We start from the raw sequence: 18,593 nt of genomic DNA, 5'->3' as shown, positions 1-18,593 counted from the left end.
ACTACAATGTGTATTTTTTTAATCACCGAATAATACATATAATTGATTTGGTTCTGACCTTGCCTTCCCCGTCTGACCATTCTGCCTTTTCCTCTCTGTAGTTGTATCCTTTTCCCTACATCCTACTAGTCATACACACAGCTGACTAAACTAGTGATGCACTGAAATTTCAACAACCAAAAATGTGGCCAAAAAAGCCAGAAACTGAAATTGACATTTAACACTAGAACTGCCAGCATTTCATTGACCTCCATTAACCACTACCTGTCACGTACTTCAGCGTATGGCCTATACTGTCAACCACTAGTCATACACACAGCTGTCTAAATTAGTGATGTACCGAACTTTCAGCAACCGAAAATATTCAGTCAAAAAAGTCAAAAATGTAAACTGTCCGTTTAACACTAGAACTGCCAGCGCTTTTTTGACCTCCTATAACCTGGTAGTTGTCACGTACTTCGGCATGTGACACCTTTTGTTTTCACTAATTGGCCGTTGCGTTTGCATAACACTGACCCATCAAGAAAACTTTGGGACAGTCAGTAATCCTCACAGATGCAGAGTTACTGTCACTTTAAAAAACAGCGGTAACACCCAAATCAATCAAATCATGTTTACTTTATACGTTGACTGTAGCTTTATATTCCTCATCTGCTGCCAGCAAAAATGACTCAATTGCAGGTTGGCAAATATACTTGAAATACAACTAAAGGCACCTGTGTAAAATGCAATTGGTATATATTTGGGAGTTTTTCCAAAAAGCCACCAAATACATGTTTGGACAATGAGTAGCAGGTGTGTGTATGATTTGTTTATTTATTTATTCTTTATTTATTGCAGTGGGTTTTATGTAAGGTTTACATACATTTTGCAGTTAATTTCCAATTTAAACATAAAACGTATATCATAACCCCAGCGCTGGCCAAAAAAACAAACAAAAACCCCGACAAACTGTGACAAAAATCTAGTTTGCCTAACCAAAACAAAAAGGAAGCAAAAGACAAACACTTCCTCAGCTCCATGACCAACCGCCCCAAACAAAATGGCAGTTACTTCCTACACACACCAAGGGGAGAGCAGGTGAAATTGTAGTCAGACAGTCTAACAGACCAAAACCGAGAGACACATCCAGTGGTCTTACTGTGCATCAGCTAACCAGTTTCCCAAGATAGGTAACCGTGCGTACCTCAAACTCACATTTCTCTAAGTTTAGAACCAACACAGCACTGTGTAATTGGATAAATACTTCTTCTGAAAGAGGAAGTATCATAATGCAACATAAATTAGTTCCAGTATAATACATGAACATAACACTGTCCTGGTTGTCCTCCTGAACACTGCCATGTGGATCAAGTAACTGTAGCTCCATCTGCAGCGACACCAGCGATTCTATGAGGATCCACCGACAGTCTGTAATTACTTGCATTAATCCGTTCAGTTTTGCAATTTTATTGTTGTATTCTACACGTAGGCTATTCGGTGTGTCTGAACCATTCTGAACTATTTGGGACAGTGTTATTCACAGGAAAATGGAGGGGAACATAGCCTACAATTGGAGGGAATTGGTGCCAAAATTTTTCATTGGCTTGGCTTAAAAATATTTAAAAAGTAATAAAAATGTTGACAATAATCAGTACATACAGCAGTAAATGTATGAGCCCCGGAGCTATTTCTCTTTTTATTACACTTAAATTCAAGTTAAGCATAATTACATGTGTCTGCACAATCAAAAGATGAAATGCATTTCGTGATTCCACAAAAGCATTGCCTGATTCCACATAAACATTTTCTTTCATGAAACTGTGTATCATTCATGAAATACATTTTGTCTACAGAATGTCTTCCTTTCACTAACAAAATGCATTTCATCCACATAATGTAAGATGGCATCACACACAGAAGCAGCAGCCCGCGGCTCTCTCTTTCGGCAGATTTTTCTGTTTTGTTTAGTTTGTTTGCTTTGTTTTTTGCATACAGCAAAAAACTGCTACAGTTGCCAAGATTTACTAGACATCGTTTTTGGCTAAAACTTCCCATTGCAGATGACTTTCATTGCAGCCACAGCATTCCTGTTAACCTAGACACCATAGATGGTGGAGGGAGAGGAAGCAGAAGCAGTGATGCTGGTCCAGCCTGCTAGTACAGTAAGACTAAAAAAACAACCACACATCATTTTGCATCTATGTGCACAATGACTGGTCAGAAACCAGCATAATCATAGAGACAGTCACTGTTATTTCAGTTAAATGGCGTCCTTTCTTTCTTCCAAGAGAGTTAGCAGTTGTGATTAGCACAGCTGTCTATTTTCCACCAATGCTAATGTTAGCATAGCTCTCGATCTCCTGCTAAACACAAACAAAAACAAACACCAGTGTGTTTGTGCATAGGTTAGAACACACACAGGAATCTGAATGTTTTTGCTGGTTCAGCTTATCGGTTACAATGTCAAAGAATCTAGGGAACGGGGAACAACTTCCTACCAGCTATGTCATTTCCTAAGATGAACAGATTGAGATTCGGATGCTTTATTGTCATTGTTGTTTCCACAGCAACAAAATTTAAAGGTGCATCCTCTCCAGTGTCACAACATCAAAACAATAGACAAATTAGCAACAATAAAACATCCAATAAATAAACAAACAATAAATAAAATAAATAAACAAACAAACGAACCAGCAGGATAAAGTCATACCCCGTAGTTTTAAGATATTGCATGTTTCACCTATTGCAGTTGAAAATAGCAGCATTGAAGTTAAGCAATGGTCCAACTTGGTTGTAAACATGACACTACATTGTAAACATGAAGGTGCACTAGATCAGATTGTTAGCTTAGCAGCATTTAGTATGGTGATGGCTGAAGGATAGAAACTGTTTTTAGTGTGTTAGTTTTTAGGGATCTGAAATGTCTGCGTGAAGGCAGATGTTCAAACAGTACATGTCCAGGGTGTGATGGGTCCTGAAGAGTTTTCTTGATGCTCCTGAGACAACAGGAACTGTGCAATTCTTCAAGTTTGGGGAGAGTACAGCTGACTATCCTCTGGGCGACTTGAATGACCCTGTGGAGCTCTTTCCTCTGTGCTACTGTGCAGCTGGAGAACCATGCACAGAGACAGTAGGCCAGAGTACTCTCTATTGTGTAGTGGTAGAAGGACACCAGCAGTTTCTCAGAGATGCTGTTCGTCCTGAGAACTCTCAGGAAGTAGATCCTCTTTTGGGCCTTCTTCACCAGTTCAGCAGTGTGTGTTCCCCAGGTCTTCCCTGATGGTGACTTCCAAGAAGCAGAAATTTGAGTCTCCGTTGATGATGAGTGGCTGGATGTTGTCTGCCTTCTTCCTAAAGTTCACAATGAGCTCCTTGGTCTTGGTTGTGTTGAGGAGCGAGTCATTATTCCTGCACCACGCTGTCAGCCGCTCCACCTCATCCCTGTAGGTGGACTCATCCCCTCCAGAGATTTGCAACATAATTGCAAAAATTGCATAATAATTGCACTATTGTTTTCTAATGATCAACATATAGACACACACACACACACACACAAACAGACGACACACACACACACATATGTGTAATTTTTTTAATTGATAAACTCAAAAGAAAAATTAATTCAATGCATTAATTTAAACAAATTGCTATAAACATGATCAAGTAATTACTGAAAGTTTACTTTGGTTTCGACTTTGGTATTCAGGCAAAAAAACAGTAAACATGTCTTGGGGAAACACAGGCAAGTGAGTCATCAGGATACAAGCAGGGAGCAAACACAGCAACACAGGAGCAAACACAGCAACACAGGAGCAAACACGATGCAGCACATACAACCAAATACAATGGTGAATGCACTTTATATACTGTAATGCAGAGCCTGTACTGTAATGTTGAAACTGGTGTCTTTGACATGAATAAGTAACAGTTTTCTAAAGAAAATGATCAGTTAGTGACAAGGAGAAAGTGGGAACTGAATATCATTCAGAATTTTGGAGCTCAGGAACATGCTTACATTGACATTTTGGCAACGTCTATAAAATTACAATTAACATCTGAAAAACGACAAGTGTAATCCCCATACAATGATGCTACGTCAGCACAGCAGAACAACATTTCCTCATTGCTTCACACACATTTCCAAACGTTTTAGTACATATATGCAAATAGTTTTGTACAATTGTCACAATTCAGTTTTCAGTGCTTTTAGTCTTGTTAGTCAAAACGATATATGCATCTGGTGATCGTGTTAGCCACCCCATGCAAAACAGTTAACCAAGCTTTCAAAATGATTTAATAATATATTGAATAAATTGCAGTGATATGGCATTGTTGTGTTTTTGGTTCTCATAGTATCTGATTTTGTTGTCCTTGTATAGCCATTTTGCTGTTTTTGTGTTACACAGTGCTGTGTGACTTTTTTGTTTGCTATTTTACTGTGTCTTGAGATCCAAACTGTGTTAAACTATTGAGTTACATGTGCATGCGAGTGCTTTAAGTTGCCAGTGAACTACAAACTGTAATGTAGAGCCTTGCAATGTTGAAACTGGTGTCTTTAACTATCAGTTTGCTAAACAAAAATGATCAGTCAGTGGCAATGAGAAAGTGGGAACCAACTATTATTCAGAATTGTGGAGCTCAGGAGCATACGTACAATGAACATTTAGACAATATGAAGAAAGATCAAGGAACAGTACAGCATGATCTAATTAGTAACGCTCTTACCAAAACGTCAAGTACAGTACAGACAGCATTTATGATCAATACTTAAACTTTATTAACCTTGTAGGAATCCAGTAAATGCCCAGTCCCACTGTTTAGGATGTCCATGTCCACCGAAACTACATTAAACAACATCCAGAGCACTGGCAGGGTAATCGGGAAGCTGGCAGCACAAATGAGAAAGCTGGAATTGTAAACAAAGGGACACGTTATCAAAAAAGTGCAAGAATAATTTGTTTGCAAGTTGTAAATTTAACTTTTTTAACTGACTTTGTTTTTGATTCAGTGAGTTTTATTTTCTAAAAAACTTTTGCTTGATAAAATTGGCACAAATCTAATTCCATAGGGACTGACCCTGACAGAAGTACAGTATGAAAAGGCAGCTGGGACATGCATTTGGGTAAATTTGATCAAATGCTGTTAATGATTTTAGCCAGTACGTGTAGCACTGTAGCCTATCAATCGGTACTCTTTCAAGTAGGGCTGACTGATTTGAAGAAAATATCTAATTGTGATTTTACTGACAGATATTGCGATTGCGATATGATTGACATCATTATGAAGTAATATCATTTTTTTAAAGTCGAACTTCAGTTCAACATTCTGTGTGTAATAGATTTAAAACATGATGCAGCATTACCACATGAGATACCATCAAAATATTATGGTCTATATTCAAATGTAAGGATGAGAACAAAGATATGAACTGCTTCCAACATGTATTTATTACTTTTTTAATCCTCGTGTACATACCCCGAGTCTTCAGTGACCCGGCATATATGTATTTAAAATTAAAGCCACAAGTAACCGTACTGTAACTGTGCAAACCTTGATTGAATAGGGACCCTGCAGCTAGCGCTGTTAGGACCCCCAAAAATAGGGCCTTTCTGTAAACAATCTCTGGCCATGAAATAGGTAGGTAATTCACTTATAGCTCAGCAGTGGAATCAACATTTTTTTTTGTTGCACTGCGAGTGTAATGTTTTCCTTGGGTGTCACATGTTTGTTGTTTATGGGTGTATAGGCAGTTGCCTTGGGCCAACTGTTTGCTGAGCATTACTCTCACACAAGGAGGATGACATGAATTTGTAAAGCTATTCTCACTACAGTTTTAAACCCTCAGTCAGACGTGCTATACAATGCATATCCTAAACCTCAGTTTTTGCGATTTGCTAACCGTGTTGTTTTAAACTGTGATTTAGATTTTGATCATTCAGCTCAACCTTGAAAAGAAAAAATTATCTGTGAAATTTTAGAAAAAATGTACATGCATGTAATCTATATGATTTGAATGCTGTGACAAACAAACTCACCTGAACTGATGCACCTTACAGAGAAACTTTGATGATCGTCTGCCTGGAAATTAGCAGTTATTATGTTGTTTATTACTTGAATATTTTAATACTTTAATAGTTTAACACAGTTGACTCAGATTGGCAGTGCATGCGTGACTCATATCTATGGCTGAATGAGATCCTGTAGCGACTGGATTTTTTGCCAAATTACAGGGTTAACACCAACCATTTGCCATTCAGTTATGTGAAGGTGTGTGGATGTGTGTGCAGAATTGTCTCAAAGTGAAAATCTCATCCCAGCCAGCTGACCAAAGTTGGAAGTCCTGCCCTAAATATCTGTATTCACACTGGCAAAGTGGTTCAGAGGAAGGAATTTGGCTTCAGTTTTTTTAATTTTTTCGTTAGTTTTAGTTGCTTTTACATTTGGCTTTCAACACTGGCGCATGTGTGACTCACATCCACAGTTGACTCACATCCAGTTGAGCGTATATAGTCAAATTACAGCATCAACACCAAGCTTTTGCCTTTCAGTCCTTCCTTTGCCTGCAGCTCCCATAAGCAATGACCGCAACCTCTGTGGTCTCGTATTTTGAGTGGCTCGGCCTCAGAAGTTTTTTTTTGTTTCTTGCTGTGATTTTAATACTCAGCAGCCTAATAAGACAAAAAGGCCCAAAAAACTTCCCCCCTGGACCCTGGCCGCTACCTTTTTTCGGCAACTTACTCAGCCTCAATGCATCAAAAATCCACCTTCAGCTAGCCAAGGTAAGTCATCAGGGATGCACATAACTGGAATGCAAGTACGCATTCACCCTCAAAAGTAATAGGTGCAGCAATCCATTGTTGTGAGAGGTCAAATGCGTACTTATTTTATGTGCATTTGTGCTGCTATAATAAGAAATGATCGTGCATTTTAAAGTTAAGTTCAGTGCTGACTGTCTGTTCACATATAATGATTTTTATATGTTTCAAAAATATGTACTACTTTAATATAATTTTCAAAATTGTTATATATTTCTTTGAATTTGATCTTCTAGATTGTAAACCGCTCAGCCGAAAAACTAAATTTCAGACTGGTGGTAACGAATACAACCATTACTAAACAGATAATAAGTTTAATGAAATTTGAATGTAATGCTTTTAAATGATCCCCTTCTCTTTCATGTTGGTGGATGGACAAGTTTACCTTGTGGGTCCAGATTATTTGCATGGGAGGGGTAACAGTAAAATGGTGGGGGCATCATGAGAAGAAAAATTAAGGCCATCACTGACTTCATTTATCCTAAATTCACAAAATAATAAAAATCACTATACTAAATTTAATTGTAGAATAACTTTAACTATGCTTCTGGTATATTATTGCAATTTTGGGAGCGACTAAAAGTATACTTGCGTGGAAAAAAATGTGTTCCATGATCGACATCATTACCAACCAATTAAAATGAAGGAGCCACCCGGGGAACCAATCATATTATAGTGGGGGCAGTGCCAATATTAATTAGCATACCATGCAATGGTAATAAGATGCTACATACTTAGTCCTCCTACAACGCAACTAATGCATCCCTGAAAAACTTTGCATTCACTAAAATTGGGTACTAAATTCACAAATGCTATGGGAATAATTGGATTAGGGGAATGCGACTCCAGTATGTAGTAACTTATTACACTAAACAAAATTAATTAAATAATAAAACTGTGATACCAGTCACCAATAATGTAATTATATGGATTTTAAATAATAAATAATAATAACACATAAATTGTATCATAAACATCTCCTATGGGTGTTATGAGTCTCACGATGCAGCATGTCTACAGTCTATGAAAAGCAAATGTAAGTGAACTAAAAAAGCTGCTTTGTGTTTTTATTTGATAATTTGTCAAATAATTTTAGAATTTCAGACAGATATGAATAAAATGCAGACACGTTAGGGTAGGATAAGTTTCCCGTTCAATTTGGCCTGTTGAAACAGGGGTTCCCCATATGCAAAGGAGAAGAGCCCCCCCACCACAAATCAACATCGAATTTTATACCTTTTCTGCAGGGGATGTTCCTACATCAGGGCCCAATCCTGCTCCAGCAGATCTACCACCCTCCAGAGCTTAGGTGCAACCCTAATTTAACAGTGTGATATCACACGTTGTAGCTGGACTGTATATTGAATGAGGAATATGCATGTCCGTGATAGGCCGATGCGATACAGATCTTGATGCATTGCCAGCGGTCAGATACATACATCAGATACATATGAAGCAACTACTAATGCGATAAAACATGATTCACTCCTTTTGCAGAGCAGTGCGATTCAACATGATTTGATTCAACACAATGCGATTCAACACAGTACAATGTGATTCAACAGAATATGATGTTAAGCAATTCAATATGGTACAGCTACTGCAACAGTTTAGAGAAGGGGAAAATTTAAAATAAAATTATTGTTCAAAAATTATTGGTCACATTTCTAAATAATAAAGACACAGGGGCTCTACTAATAATTAAGCCTACTGTATATATTAACTGGATTTTTCAGATGCAGAGATGATAGAAATGATGCATCCTGACTTGTATCCGATATTCACTTTTATGTTGCTGCACTGATTTCAGAGTTGCCTGATCCGCGGTTTCCTTGCCCAATTGGGCTATTTTGAAAACATAGTTGCGGGTAAATATTAGGAGGTCGCGGATTGTGGGTTTTTGGGCTGCTTTCATAATGATCCACGGCAGTGGACTGTATGGGGGAAACAGATATTAATTACTAATCAATGCAAGTGGCTCCTAATGCTGAGTAATACTGAATCGCTAGGCACCGAAAGTCATGGACACAGACAGCAGGGTTGACAACTGTCACGCATCTGTTGTGACACTCGCGCTTTCAGACTCTCAACCAAGCAATCTTATGGCAAATCTATATTATTCCATTATAAACCTAAAATTAGTACATCAGAGGCGTTGGGGTAGTTTTCAAACCGTACAGATTATTTACAAAGTAATACAACTTTTACATGAATCTTATTATCTCTATATTGAACATAATTGCGTAAGAATAGCAGACTGGATGCTTTAAGAGGAGGGTGGTGCTTGAAATCATTGTTCTTCCTCTGTTAACCATGGTTACCTGCAAGGAAACATGTGCAGTCATCAGTGCTTTGCACAATAAGGACTTCACAGGCAAGGATATTACTACTATTAAGATTGCATCTAAATCAACCATTTATCGGATCATCAAGAACTTCAAGGAGAGAGGTTCAGTTGTTGTTAAGATGGCTTCAGGGTGCCCAAGAAAGTCCAGCAAGAACCAGGACCGTCTCTTAAACTTGATTCAGTTGCAGGATCGGGGCAACCCCAGTGCAGAGCTTACTTAAGAATGGCAGCAGGCAGGTGTGAGTACATCAGGGACAGACTGAAATTCTGCAAAAGGTACAGGGATTGGACTGCTGAGGACTTGGGCCTTGGGTAAAGTCATTTTCTCTGATGAATCCCCTTTCTGAATGTTTGGGGAATCCAGAGAAAGATTGTCCAGAGAAGAAAAGGTGAGCACTACCATCAGTCCTGTGTCATGCCAACAGTAAAGCATCCTGAGACCATTCATGTGTGGGGTTGCTTCTCAGCCAAGGGAGTGGGTTCATTCAGAATTTATGTACTTTATTTAAACAAATTTTTACCAGGTAAATTAACTGAAAACCAGTTCTCACTGCTTTGCGTGATATTCGGGAGAAATAGCAGATAACGCATCGGAAGTTCCTGGGATACAAACGTCATACAAACGACACGTTCTTCAGCCAATAAGGGCAAAGTTGTGTCGTCACGGAGGCAGATCCAGTTTGTTCAGCCAGCTGAGAGGTGGTGTATGATCTGTCTTAAGGCGTCTTGCTCTTGCAAGGTTTTCGTACCATGTGACATGGTGATGCGTGACGACGTTTTGCAGCGCCGGACCAAAATAATCTAACCATATCATGAAAAATGAGGTTTAAAATTTTCTACATGAAGTGCAGGGAGACTATCAATTAATGGGTATGATTTAGATGTTGTTTTGTGCTGTGGTATAGGCTGAAACCTGCGGTTACCATTAAAAAACAAAATTCGGTAAACGTAAGACAAACTTTAATTTGTGTACACAAATGAATATTAACAGGAATGTTAAATCTTCATTTGCATAATTTCAAACTTATGCTGGACTTTTATTTTTAATTGATTGCTCTTTTTTCTCCCACAGTGGTGAAATTGCACCATTTGTATTTTGTAATTGCATTTGTTTCGTTCAATTACAAAAGGGAGTTGTATTTCAAATAAAGTTTTAATCTGAACCTGTGTAGTTTAAATGGGGGGGCTCAATAATGTTCCTATCTAGATAAAGGGGGCCCTGCAGAGAAAGTTTGGGAACCACTGCTGTAGGTGTTGTTAAATAAGACTTATAAAGGGGTACCAGATGGTTGTTTTTTATATCTCTCTTGCCACCTCTTTTTGTAATCTTTTTTCTTTTTTAGTGTAATCTTTTTCTATTTGTAATGTAATCTTGTGTATTTCACTTCTGTGGATAAACACGTAATGAATATGCAGTAGACACGTGGTGAAAACAAGGTATGAACATAGTAGGAAAATGCAAAATTAATTGCTAGCTGCACAATTCCACATGGTAGCGGGAGCAACTTTACTTTCGTGGGTCAAAGTCCCATGTTCCTGTAACAGAGACCAACAGAAGCTGGATCATAGCCTGTAGTTATTTAAGATAAAAATGAGACTTTGAGTAAGTCTGCTCACAACTTAAGCCATAAAATTTTTTAAAAGGTCAAGTAACATCTACATACATGCCTGTATTTTTCACTTACCTCCATATGTGTTATTTATATTTATGAAATATTGTGCATTTGACATTAACTGTGTTTTTGTATTTTCTTTTTTTTAAATCCAGTTGGCCAAGAAATACGGAAACATTTTCAGTCTTCGTTTGGAACGAAACATCGTTGTTGTGGGCAGTTTTAAACTTGTGAAAGAAGCCCTAGTTCAACACGGGGAAAACTTTGCAGATCGTGCAGAACAGCCAATATTTGAAGACATTGTGCATAATAACGGTATTTTTTAAAATAATAATTAGCAAAAAATGTTGGAACTGTGTATGCCATGCTTTTGTTCTCAACTAAAATTCGATTGTTTAGCCTGTAATCTGAAAGTAAAGGATAATGGCTGGTTGCATATCACAGGGCCCAAACGGTGAGGTATCTGGGACCCCATTCCAGCTAAAACACATTTATTCACATTTCCAGTGTTGGGGGTATAAATCTCACCTCTCTAGTTAAAGTTTAAGATGCAGATAGTCCAGTATTTCTTGTGATAATGCTAGTCACCCATTGTGATGATCTTAAGCGTCTCTGAAACAAGCATTATCTATTTATAGTAGTGAACCTCATTTTATAGCTGTATCAGTAGTCCCCTATAAACCAAGCTATCTGTATTTCCATTTCACACCACAACATAGTGACCAGTAATACTTGTTCACACTAATGTAGCTGATATTCTTCTCATTGTACATTGTATAACATTAGATATGCAATGTTTTCATTTGTGCTCAACCATGGAACCATCATTTATGAGCATATGTATGCCCACATGGGCAGATTTTTTTCTGGTTTCTTCTTCAAAGTGAGAAAATGTTTGTTTTAGGTTTGGCGATCTCCAATGGCTACCTATGGAAACAACAAAGAAGGTTTGCTCTCTCAACCCTGAAGCACTTTGGACTGGGCAAAAAGAGCCTTGAGTCCTCCATTCAGGTGGAGAGCACGTTACTGAATGAGGTCATAGCCAATACACAAGGTACAAACTTTCCCAAACATGAACGTTTGTCCCATGGTGACCTAGTCATGTAAGATGTAGCCCTTTGTATAATCTATATAAATTATCCCGTTTGTTCATTTAAAATTCATCACGACTTGCTATGTCAGTAAAAATCTGAAATGCAATACAATACAATCCATTGACACAGAACTGGATATATACCTTGATGAAAATCCTTTCCTTAGGCCAACCATTTGACCCTCAGTTCATCTTGAACAATGCCGTCTCCAACATCATCTGCTGCCTGGTGTTTGGGAATCGCTTTGACTACAATGACAGCTACTTCCGAACTCTGCTGAAGATAATCAATGAAACTGTCTATTTAGAAGGAAGCATTTGGGCTACGGTTTGTCGCTGTTTCTCAACTCCAGTGTTCATGGATAAATAGAAGTTTAACATGTTTTTGTTTGAACTAAACTAGCCCCATTACCAATGGTGTATTGATGCATGGGTTATCCTACACTATAGCCTGGAGCCTCTGCAAAATTAGGGGCCCCACCTGGCAAAACAGGGGCCCTGCCCCAGCTCTGCAAGAATGGAACGTTTACCCTCCATACCCTATAATCGGCTAATTTTCGAATTTTTCCCACATCACTCCCTCCAACCTGATTGCCAAATTTTTATCCCCGGCGCTGATTAGCGGATTATTGACATTGCATAATATTTAATTCTTGTTCATTTGTTTTTTGGCTTCAAAAAATACCGCAAGTGGCCCTATGGGGGGCGGGGGAGTGGTTGGCGGCTACCCATGTCAGCGAAAGGCCTCCAGAGAGATCAATCCCTTACTACACATTACCTAAATGACTCATTTTTTTTTTCGTTTTAGATATATAATATGTTCCCCTGGTTGATGCGGAGAATCCCTGGTCCCCACAAGAAATTACTTTCACACTGGAAGACTCTGATGTCTTTTGTCCGGCTGAAAATTAAGGAGCACCAGGAAGACTGGGACCCATCATCTCCTAGAGACTATATAGACAGCTTCCTGTTGGAGATGGAAAAGGTATCGGGCTGGACAATTAATTGCATTGTTGGGGAGTAGCTAACTACAGGTAGTTACGCTACTAACTTAACTACTTTTTGCAGTAGCTTATTAGTAGTTAAAACTGCTTTTCCATAATGTTCCTTTTTTTTTTTTTTTTTTTTTACAAATAGTGATATAGCATGGCAAAATGCTACATCATTAAAATATACTACAGGTCGTCATTGACTTACAACCTATGCAGCTTACGACTGGTTGACTTTACGATCGTTCCGAGATTGCGGATATGTGGCCACGACTGCACCGCATCAGGCAGTGAGAATGTTGCCCAGTATGAGTGACAGTCAAAGACAGTTTCTGCCCTAACTGGCAGCGGCAGAATATTTCCGCGAGACACTTGTTCGTTCATCTCGTGCTCAGTCGACTGTTCGCAGCGCTCACAGTATACTACACATGACTCGTAATATGCATATTACTTTTAACATCATATTTCACATTTTTTAATTCATTTTGTTTAAGAGTGTCCTACAGTATAAATATTAAGTATTACCAGATTAAATGGCTTCAATGTAACTAGCTACTTTTTCCTCTAGCTTGTGGTGTAGCTCTCTACTATACTAAAACAGTAGCTTGGCTGTAGCTTAACTCTTTTTAAACATACGTAGCTTGTAGCTTGAAAAGCTACTGTTTAAAAGTAGCTTCCCAAACACTGGTTAATTGTGACAATAATGTATTTATTGAGTACATATTTTCCTGCAATTTGGTTTGGATCAGCAGTGTTTGGTATGGGTAAGCAGTTATATACATTTAATAGATGAAATACATTCTCTTTTTGCTCACTGGAGATTAATTAGATCAAAGTGGATTGATGGACATAATTAATATGGAATTCAATAAGTCAAATAGAAACATTCCAGTTTTATAGTAAGTATCTTTTTCCTCATAACAACAGAATATATTTTTTGTCGCAGTGGAAAGATGATGTTCATGCCGGATTTAATGAGGAGAACTTGTGTTACTGCACCATCGATCTGTTCCTGGCCGGAACTGAGACTACATCTACTACGCTGTACTGGGGCTTGTTGTACATGATCAAATATCCAGACATACAAGGTTAGTTTAATTTAATTAACCATATTTTGAAAGAATAAAACAGTCATATAACCACTACAGAGAACACATTTCCACTCTGTGATAAGTTGTCTAAAGAAGTAATATAATAATAATTGTTGTTTTTTTCTTTGTGATCATAATTAAGTGTGGTGTTTAAGCCCAGGTTTATAACCATGATTAATGGTAGCCACTTATATGAAAAATAATTACAGCTGTAATAGTAACAATTGAAATTGCCTTCCGTTCCACAACACTGCAGCAGTACTAAATGGATATAATGTTTTACGGTGGAGACGTTCGCTTGGTTTGTCTATATGTACCCTATTCTGTCTTTAGAGAAGGTGCAGGCTGAGATAGACAGTGTGATTGGACGGTCACGTCAGCCCAGCATGGCAGACAGGCCAAACATGCCGTACACTGACGCTGTCGTCCATGAAGTACAGAGGATGGGCAACATTGTACCACTGCTTGGACGCTTATCCACAAAAGACACAGAGCTGGGAGGATACACAGTTCCAAAGGTGAGTAATGAAATTCCGCATGAAGTATGTTATTGGCGTTCATGGAGGGTTGACATCATCACGTGTTCTACCTATGTGAGGTTACGCTCGTAATGTTTCAGGGGTCTTTGTCTGTGCTTTAGGGAACAATGCTGATAGTGACTTTAGACTCTGTGCTCTTTGATGAGACTGAATGGGAGACTCCCTTCACTTTCAATCCTGGACATTTCCTGGATGCAGAGGGGAAGTTCAGGAGAAGAGATGCTTTCCTGCCCTTTTCAGCTGGTAAAATTTCCTTTAGACCCGATGATTCCTACTGCAGTTACTTCTTTATTGTTAAATATTCTTCTGAAGGTGCATGTAATAGGATTATCGTAAATATGTGAAAGTGTTATTTTTAGAAATTTTAAAATGTTTTTCCACAGGGAAGAGAGTGTGTCTGGGGGAGCAGCTGGCCCGGATGGAGATCTTCCTGTTCTTCACCTCCCTTCTCCAACACTTCACCTTCTCTACACCCCCAGGCATGGAACCCAGTCTGGAGTTCAAAGTGGGTTTAACACGCTGCCCATATCCCTACAAGTTGTGTGCTACCACCCGCTGAGTCTGTCTATTCCATATCATTTAAAACCCAGATATTAACTGACAGTTAAAAATAAGTAAAAGTTTCCTGAACACATAACTGTCCTTCTGTAATGAACCCTACAGAGGTCCTGTTGTGGATTCAACCATAGTGATTAATTTTAGCAATAGCAAAGACAAAATCCTCATAGTCATTAGAGTAAACATGTAAACAGGCAAGATGTCTGTAACCAAACCAGAGCAGAGCAATAGCAGATGGGGAATCCAAAAGTTGAGCAAACAGGCGATAAACTAGGGACAGGAGTTTTAACAATGGGGGAGACAGTTCACACAGGGTCACTGGTTCCTTGGAAAATCCAAGAGAATTGTAGGCATACTCTGCACAGGTAATACACTTGTTCCACTCATCCTGATTTGTTGTGCAACACTGCCAGAGGTTTGGTAAATCGCTTATTTCAGATGTTCTCTTTTTCTGTTGAATTGGGGTGGTGTTCCAACGTCAGGTTCACACTCCCAGTCTTCTGTAAAACTCTCACCACACTGGAGAGGTGAACTGGGAACCCTGGTCCAATTGAATGTTTTGCTTTGGGGTCTTTGCCTGGGTGCAAACAGGACTGGATAATATATAATCTTCCACCATAGATGACGACCAAGTTTTATGTCCAAGGAATTTGTGTGTCCTGGTGACAGTGGATGGCCAGAGCCAGAGACAACACAATGAAGAACAAGTCTGTAGTGCAGTACAAGACATATTATTTGTGCAATATGGCAAATGGAGCACAGTATAGAAGAATAAATAAGGATAAAGTTTAGATACAGATAAAATGCAGGTTGCCATTTTAAAAATGGCAACATAATGAAATGGGAGATATATATTCTGTAATGTATTGAGTTTGAGTGTAGATGGTGTATGTGTGTTTTGTGCCTATATTTCAGATCAGTCCTCAACAACAAACTCCATTCTATCCTCTAACTCTGTCCTGCTTTTCACTTCTGCCTCTGCTGAGCTCCAGAATTCCAGTTCAATTATTGTCTGCTGCTCTATTTCACCAGGCAGGGAATAAAAATGTATTCATTCATTTTTTTCTCCTTTTGCTTGTGATTTCGTGCTCAACTGTCTTTTGTTTCACTAGGATTTTACTTTTTGACTGTTTATTAGATTATGATCCTTTGACTTTGGTCACTCGATTGTATATATTTCTGCATAACGTTGTAGTGATCAATCTTTTTTTGGGGGGGGTACACTTGTATTTTTGAAGAGAGGGAGGTGAATTGTGTTGCTTTTGTTTTTGGATGGTTCAGTTGGAAATGAGTTTCCTTTCATCAGTTACTTGTGGGTGTTTTGTTTATTATTTTGGCTTTGGTCCTTCCTGATGCAAACCCTTGCACAATGTAATTCTCCAATCAATACACTCTTCCGGTTTCTTTTAGATATCTTGCTGTCTCTTGGCTTCTTCATTGTATTTGCTTAGTTACACATATCCGAAATGCATACACTGAATGCACCGCATCCTTTTGTATGCCGAACCCTAGACTGGGACATAAGTCAGTCGCTGGTTAGCAGTATGAACGCATGGGGAGTGAAACGGTCTCTGAGCTAGGTGGTGATGCACCGGTGGCACTTTCCAGAGGGCAGGAGTGTGAAGGAGGGAGCTGGGTGGCTGGCGTCCCTGATGATGGACCCAACCCTCTTCTGGCAGTTGGACAGGTAGATCAGTTGGAGCTATTAAAAGTCTGTGCTGATGATCTTTGAAGCTGTCTGTACAGTCTTTCGCAGTAATTTGAGGTCCAGAATGGTTAGGTTACCTAACCACACCATGATACATCCAGTCAGGATTCTCTCAATTAGGGGTATCACAATATACCGGTGTTGGTGATAACTGTGATTGATATTGTGTTGCAACATTGTGGTCAACATGCCCCCTGTCCCAACTTGCTGGCATCAAATTCAAAATGAGCATATATTTGTCATAAAACAATATAATTTCTCAGTTTCAACATTTTGATATGTTGTCTTTGTTCTATTTTCAGTTAATTATGGGTTTACATGATTTGAAAAACCATTGCATCCTGTTTGTATTAACATCTTACACAGCGTCCCAACTTTTTTGGAAAGGGGGATGTAGTTAAATTAGGCTGAAAGACGGTTAACTTATTGTGAACTTAACTGTACCGTCTTCGTAGATGGAAGATAATTAACGAATGTCCAAACCGAAGTTTCTGTTTCAAAATGATTTTACTGAAAAATAAACCGCTGCAATACATAAACTAGTTTGTCTGCTTCTAGCGCCACATTCTTGCCCTTTTTTCACCACTTAACCTCCACCAAGAGCGAAGTGGCAGCTTCTTTTGCCGATGAAGCGACACTGCCATCTGTGGGTCAGAATTACACAGCACACAGAACTGCAACAAACATACAACAAACATTAACATTTCACTACTCTACAAAGGAAAAGGAATCCTTTTTAACAAAAAGATTCAACAACACTATTACATGAGTTAAATGGTCCAGAAGGTAGCTTCATCTGTTTTAGTGGCCAAAAAGTGTATTTTTCTGTACTCATAAGTCAGATAAGCGAAGCATACTATAAAAATATCCTGACATATACATTTACAGCAAACTACAATGGTCGCTTTATCGTTTAGCGAGAACTGATGTTAATGATTCCGTTTTTTTGTTTTTTTTTGCTTGTCTGGTCGTTGATTTCCAGTTTTTGGATCAACACTATTACATAAATATAAATATATTTATGATGAATATTACTTAACATTTTTAATTGCTGCAATCTAGAAACATGTTTTTTTGACGTACTGATAGCTTTGGCTCACTCTGACTTCAAATATGAAGTTTGGTGTATATAACATACACACTCAAAGAAAACTGCAGATGCTGTTCAGAACTATGCAGAGAACACAAATAATCCAAAATCAGAATATCTGGCTGAATATCCCATTAGGGACTGGTGGAGATCGATTGCAAGCAGTTCGAAAAATGAACCTGGTGTCTTTAAAAGAAATATTAATGGTCGACAGAAAATACACAATAAATAAATTTAAAGATGAATTTGACTGGTAGCATTATTATAACTGTTTAAATTTTCTATAGATACCGCGATAATATCATCATTGTGAATTCTTTTGGCCATGATAATACGTATAGTGAAAATTGGATATCAAGACAGTCCTGCTACCAAAAGTGTACTGTAAAAGTTCACCAGGGTTTTGGTTCCCAATCCAAAATTCTTTAGCCTTCTTGGGAAGAACAGCCTCTGGTGAGCCTTATTGAGGGTGCAGCTGGTGTTTAAAGACCATGAGATGGAGTTTGATCTGGACACCTGGGAACCTGAAGCTGCTGACTTGCAGAGCATCCTGAATCTCCTCCATGATCTCGCATTGTATGTAAGCCATGATGCAGGACAGTGGAGGAATAGTCTTTGGGCTTGGGTGCCTCGTGGGTGCTTCACATTTTTGCAATAAGGTTCAAGTCAGGGCAGTAGGTAACTGTAAAATTAAACATGGTCAAGAAGAGAGCCCTCCTGGACCTGTCTAGGGTTAAGCTGCTTAGTTCCAGCAGCTGACACAGCGCA

At 38.6% G+C, this 18,593-nt stretch overlaps 1 protein-coding gene across 2 annotated transcripts; it reads left to right on the top strand.

Annotated features, from left to right (window-relative positions):
* The first annotated feature begins 6,500 nt into the window (after positions 1-6,500).
* Positions 6,501-17,277, top strand: LOC111834857 (cytochrome P450 2J2-like). Of its 2 annotated transcripts, none has more exons than XM_023794628.2 (9): positions 6,501-6,761; positions 10,913-11,072; positions 11,662-11,811; positions 12,018-12,178; positions 12,659-12,835; positions 13,786-13,927; positions 14,264-14,448; positions 14,616-14,712; positions 14,853-17,277. In XM_023794628.2, the coding sequence occupies exons 1-9, from the start codon at positions 6,561-6,563 to the stop codon at positions 15,026-15,028; spliced, it is 1,449 nt and encodes a 482-aa protein (XP_023650396.2). In that variant the 5' UTR covers positions 6,501-6,560; the 3' UTR covers positions 15,029-17,277. The 2 variants fall into 2 exon arrangements, with proteins under 2 accessions (XP_023650396.2, XP_023650395.2); XM_023794627.2 differs by having other exon boundaries at positions 14,571-14,712.
* Positions 17,278-18,593: the final 1,316 nt, after the last annotated feature.

This window comes from Paramormyrops kingsleyae, chromosome 15 (genome assembly GCF_048594095.1).
Source record: "Paramormyrops kingsleyae isolate MSU_618 chromosome 15, PKINGS_0.4, whole genome shotgun sequence".
NCBI classification, from domain to species: Eukaryota; Metazoa; Chordata; class Actinopteri; order Osteoglossiformes; family Mormyridae; genus Paramormyrops; species Paramormyrops kingsleyae.
Note: the sequence above shows the minus strand (reverse complement) of the source record. Positions and strands in the feature narration are given on the sequence as shown.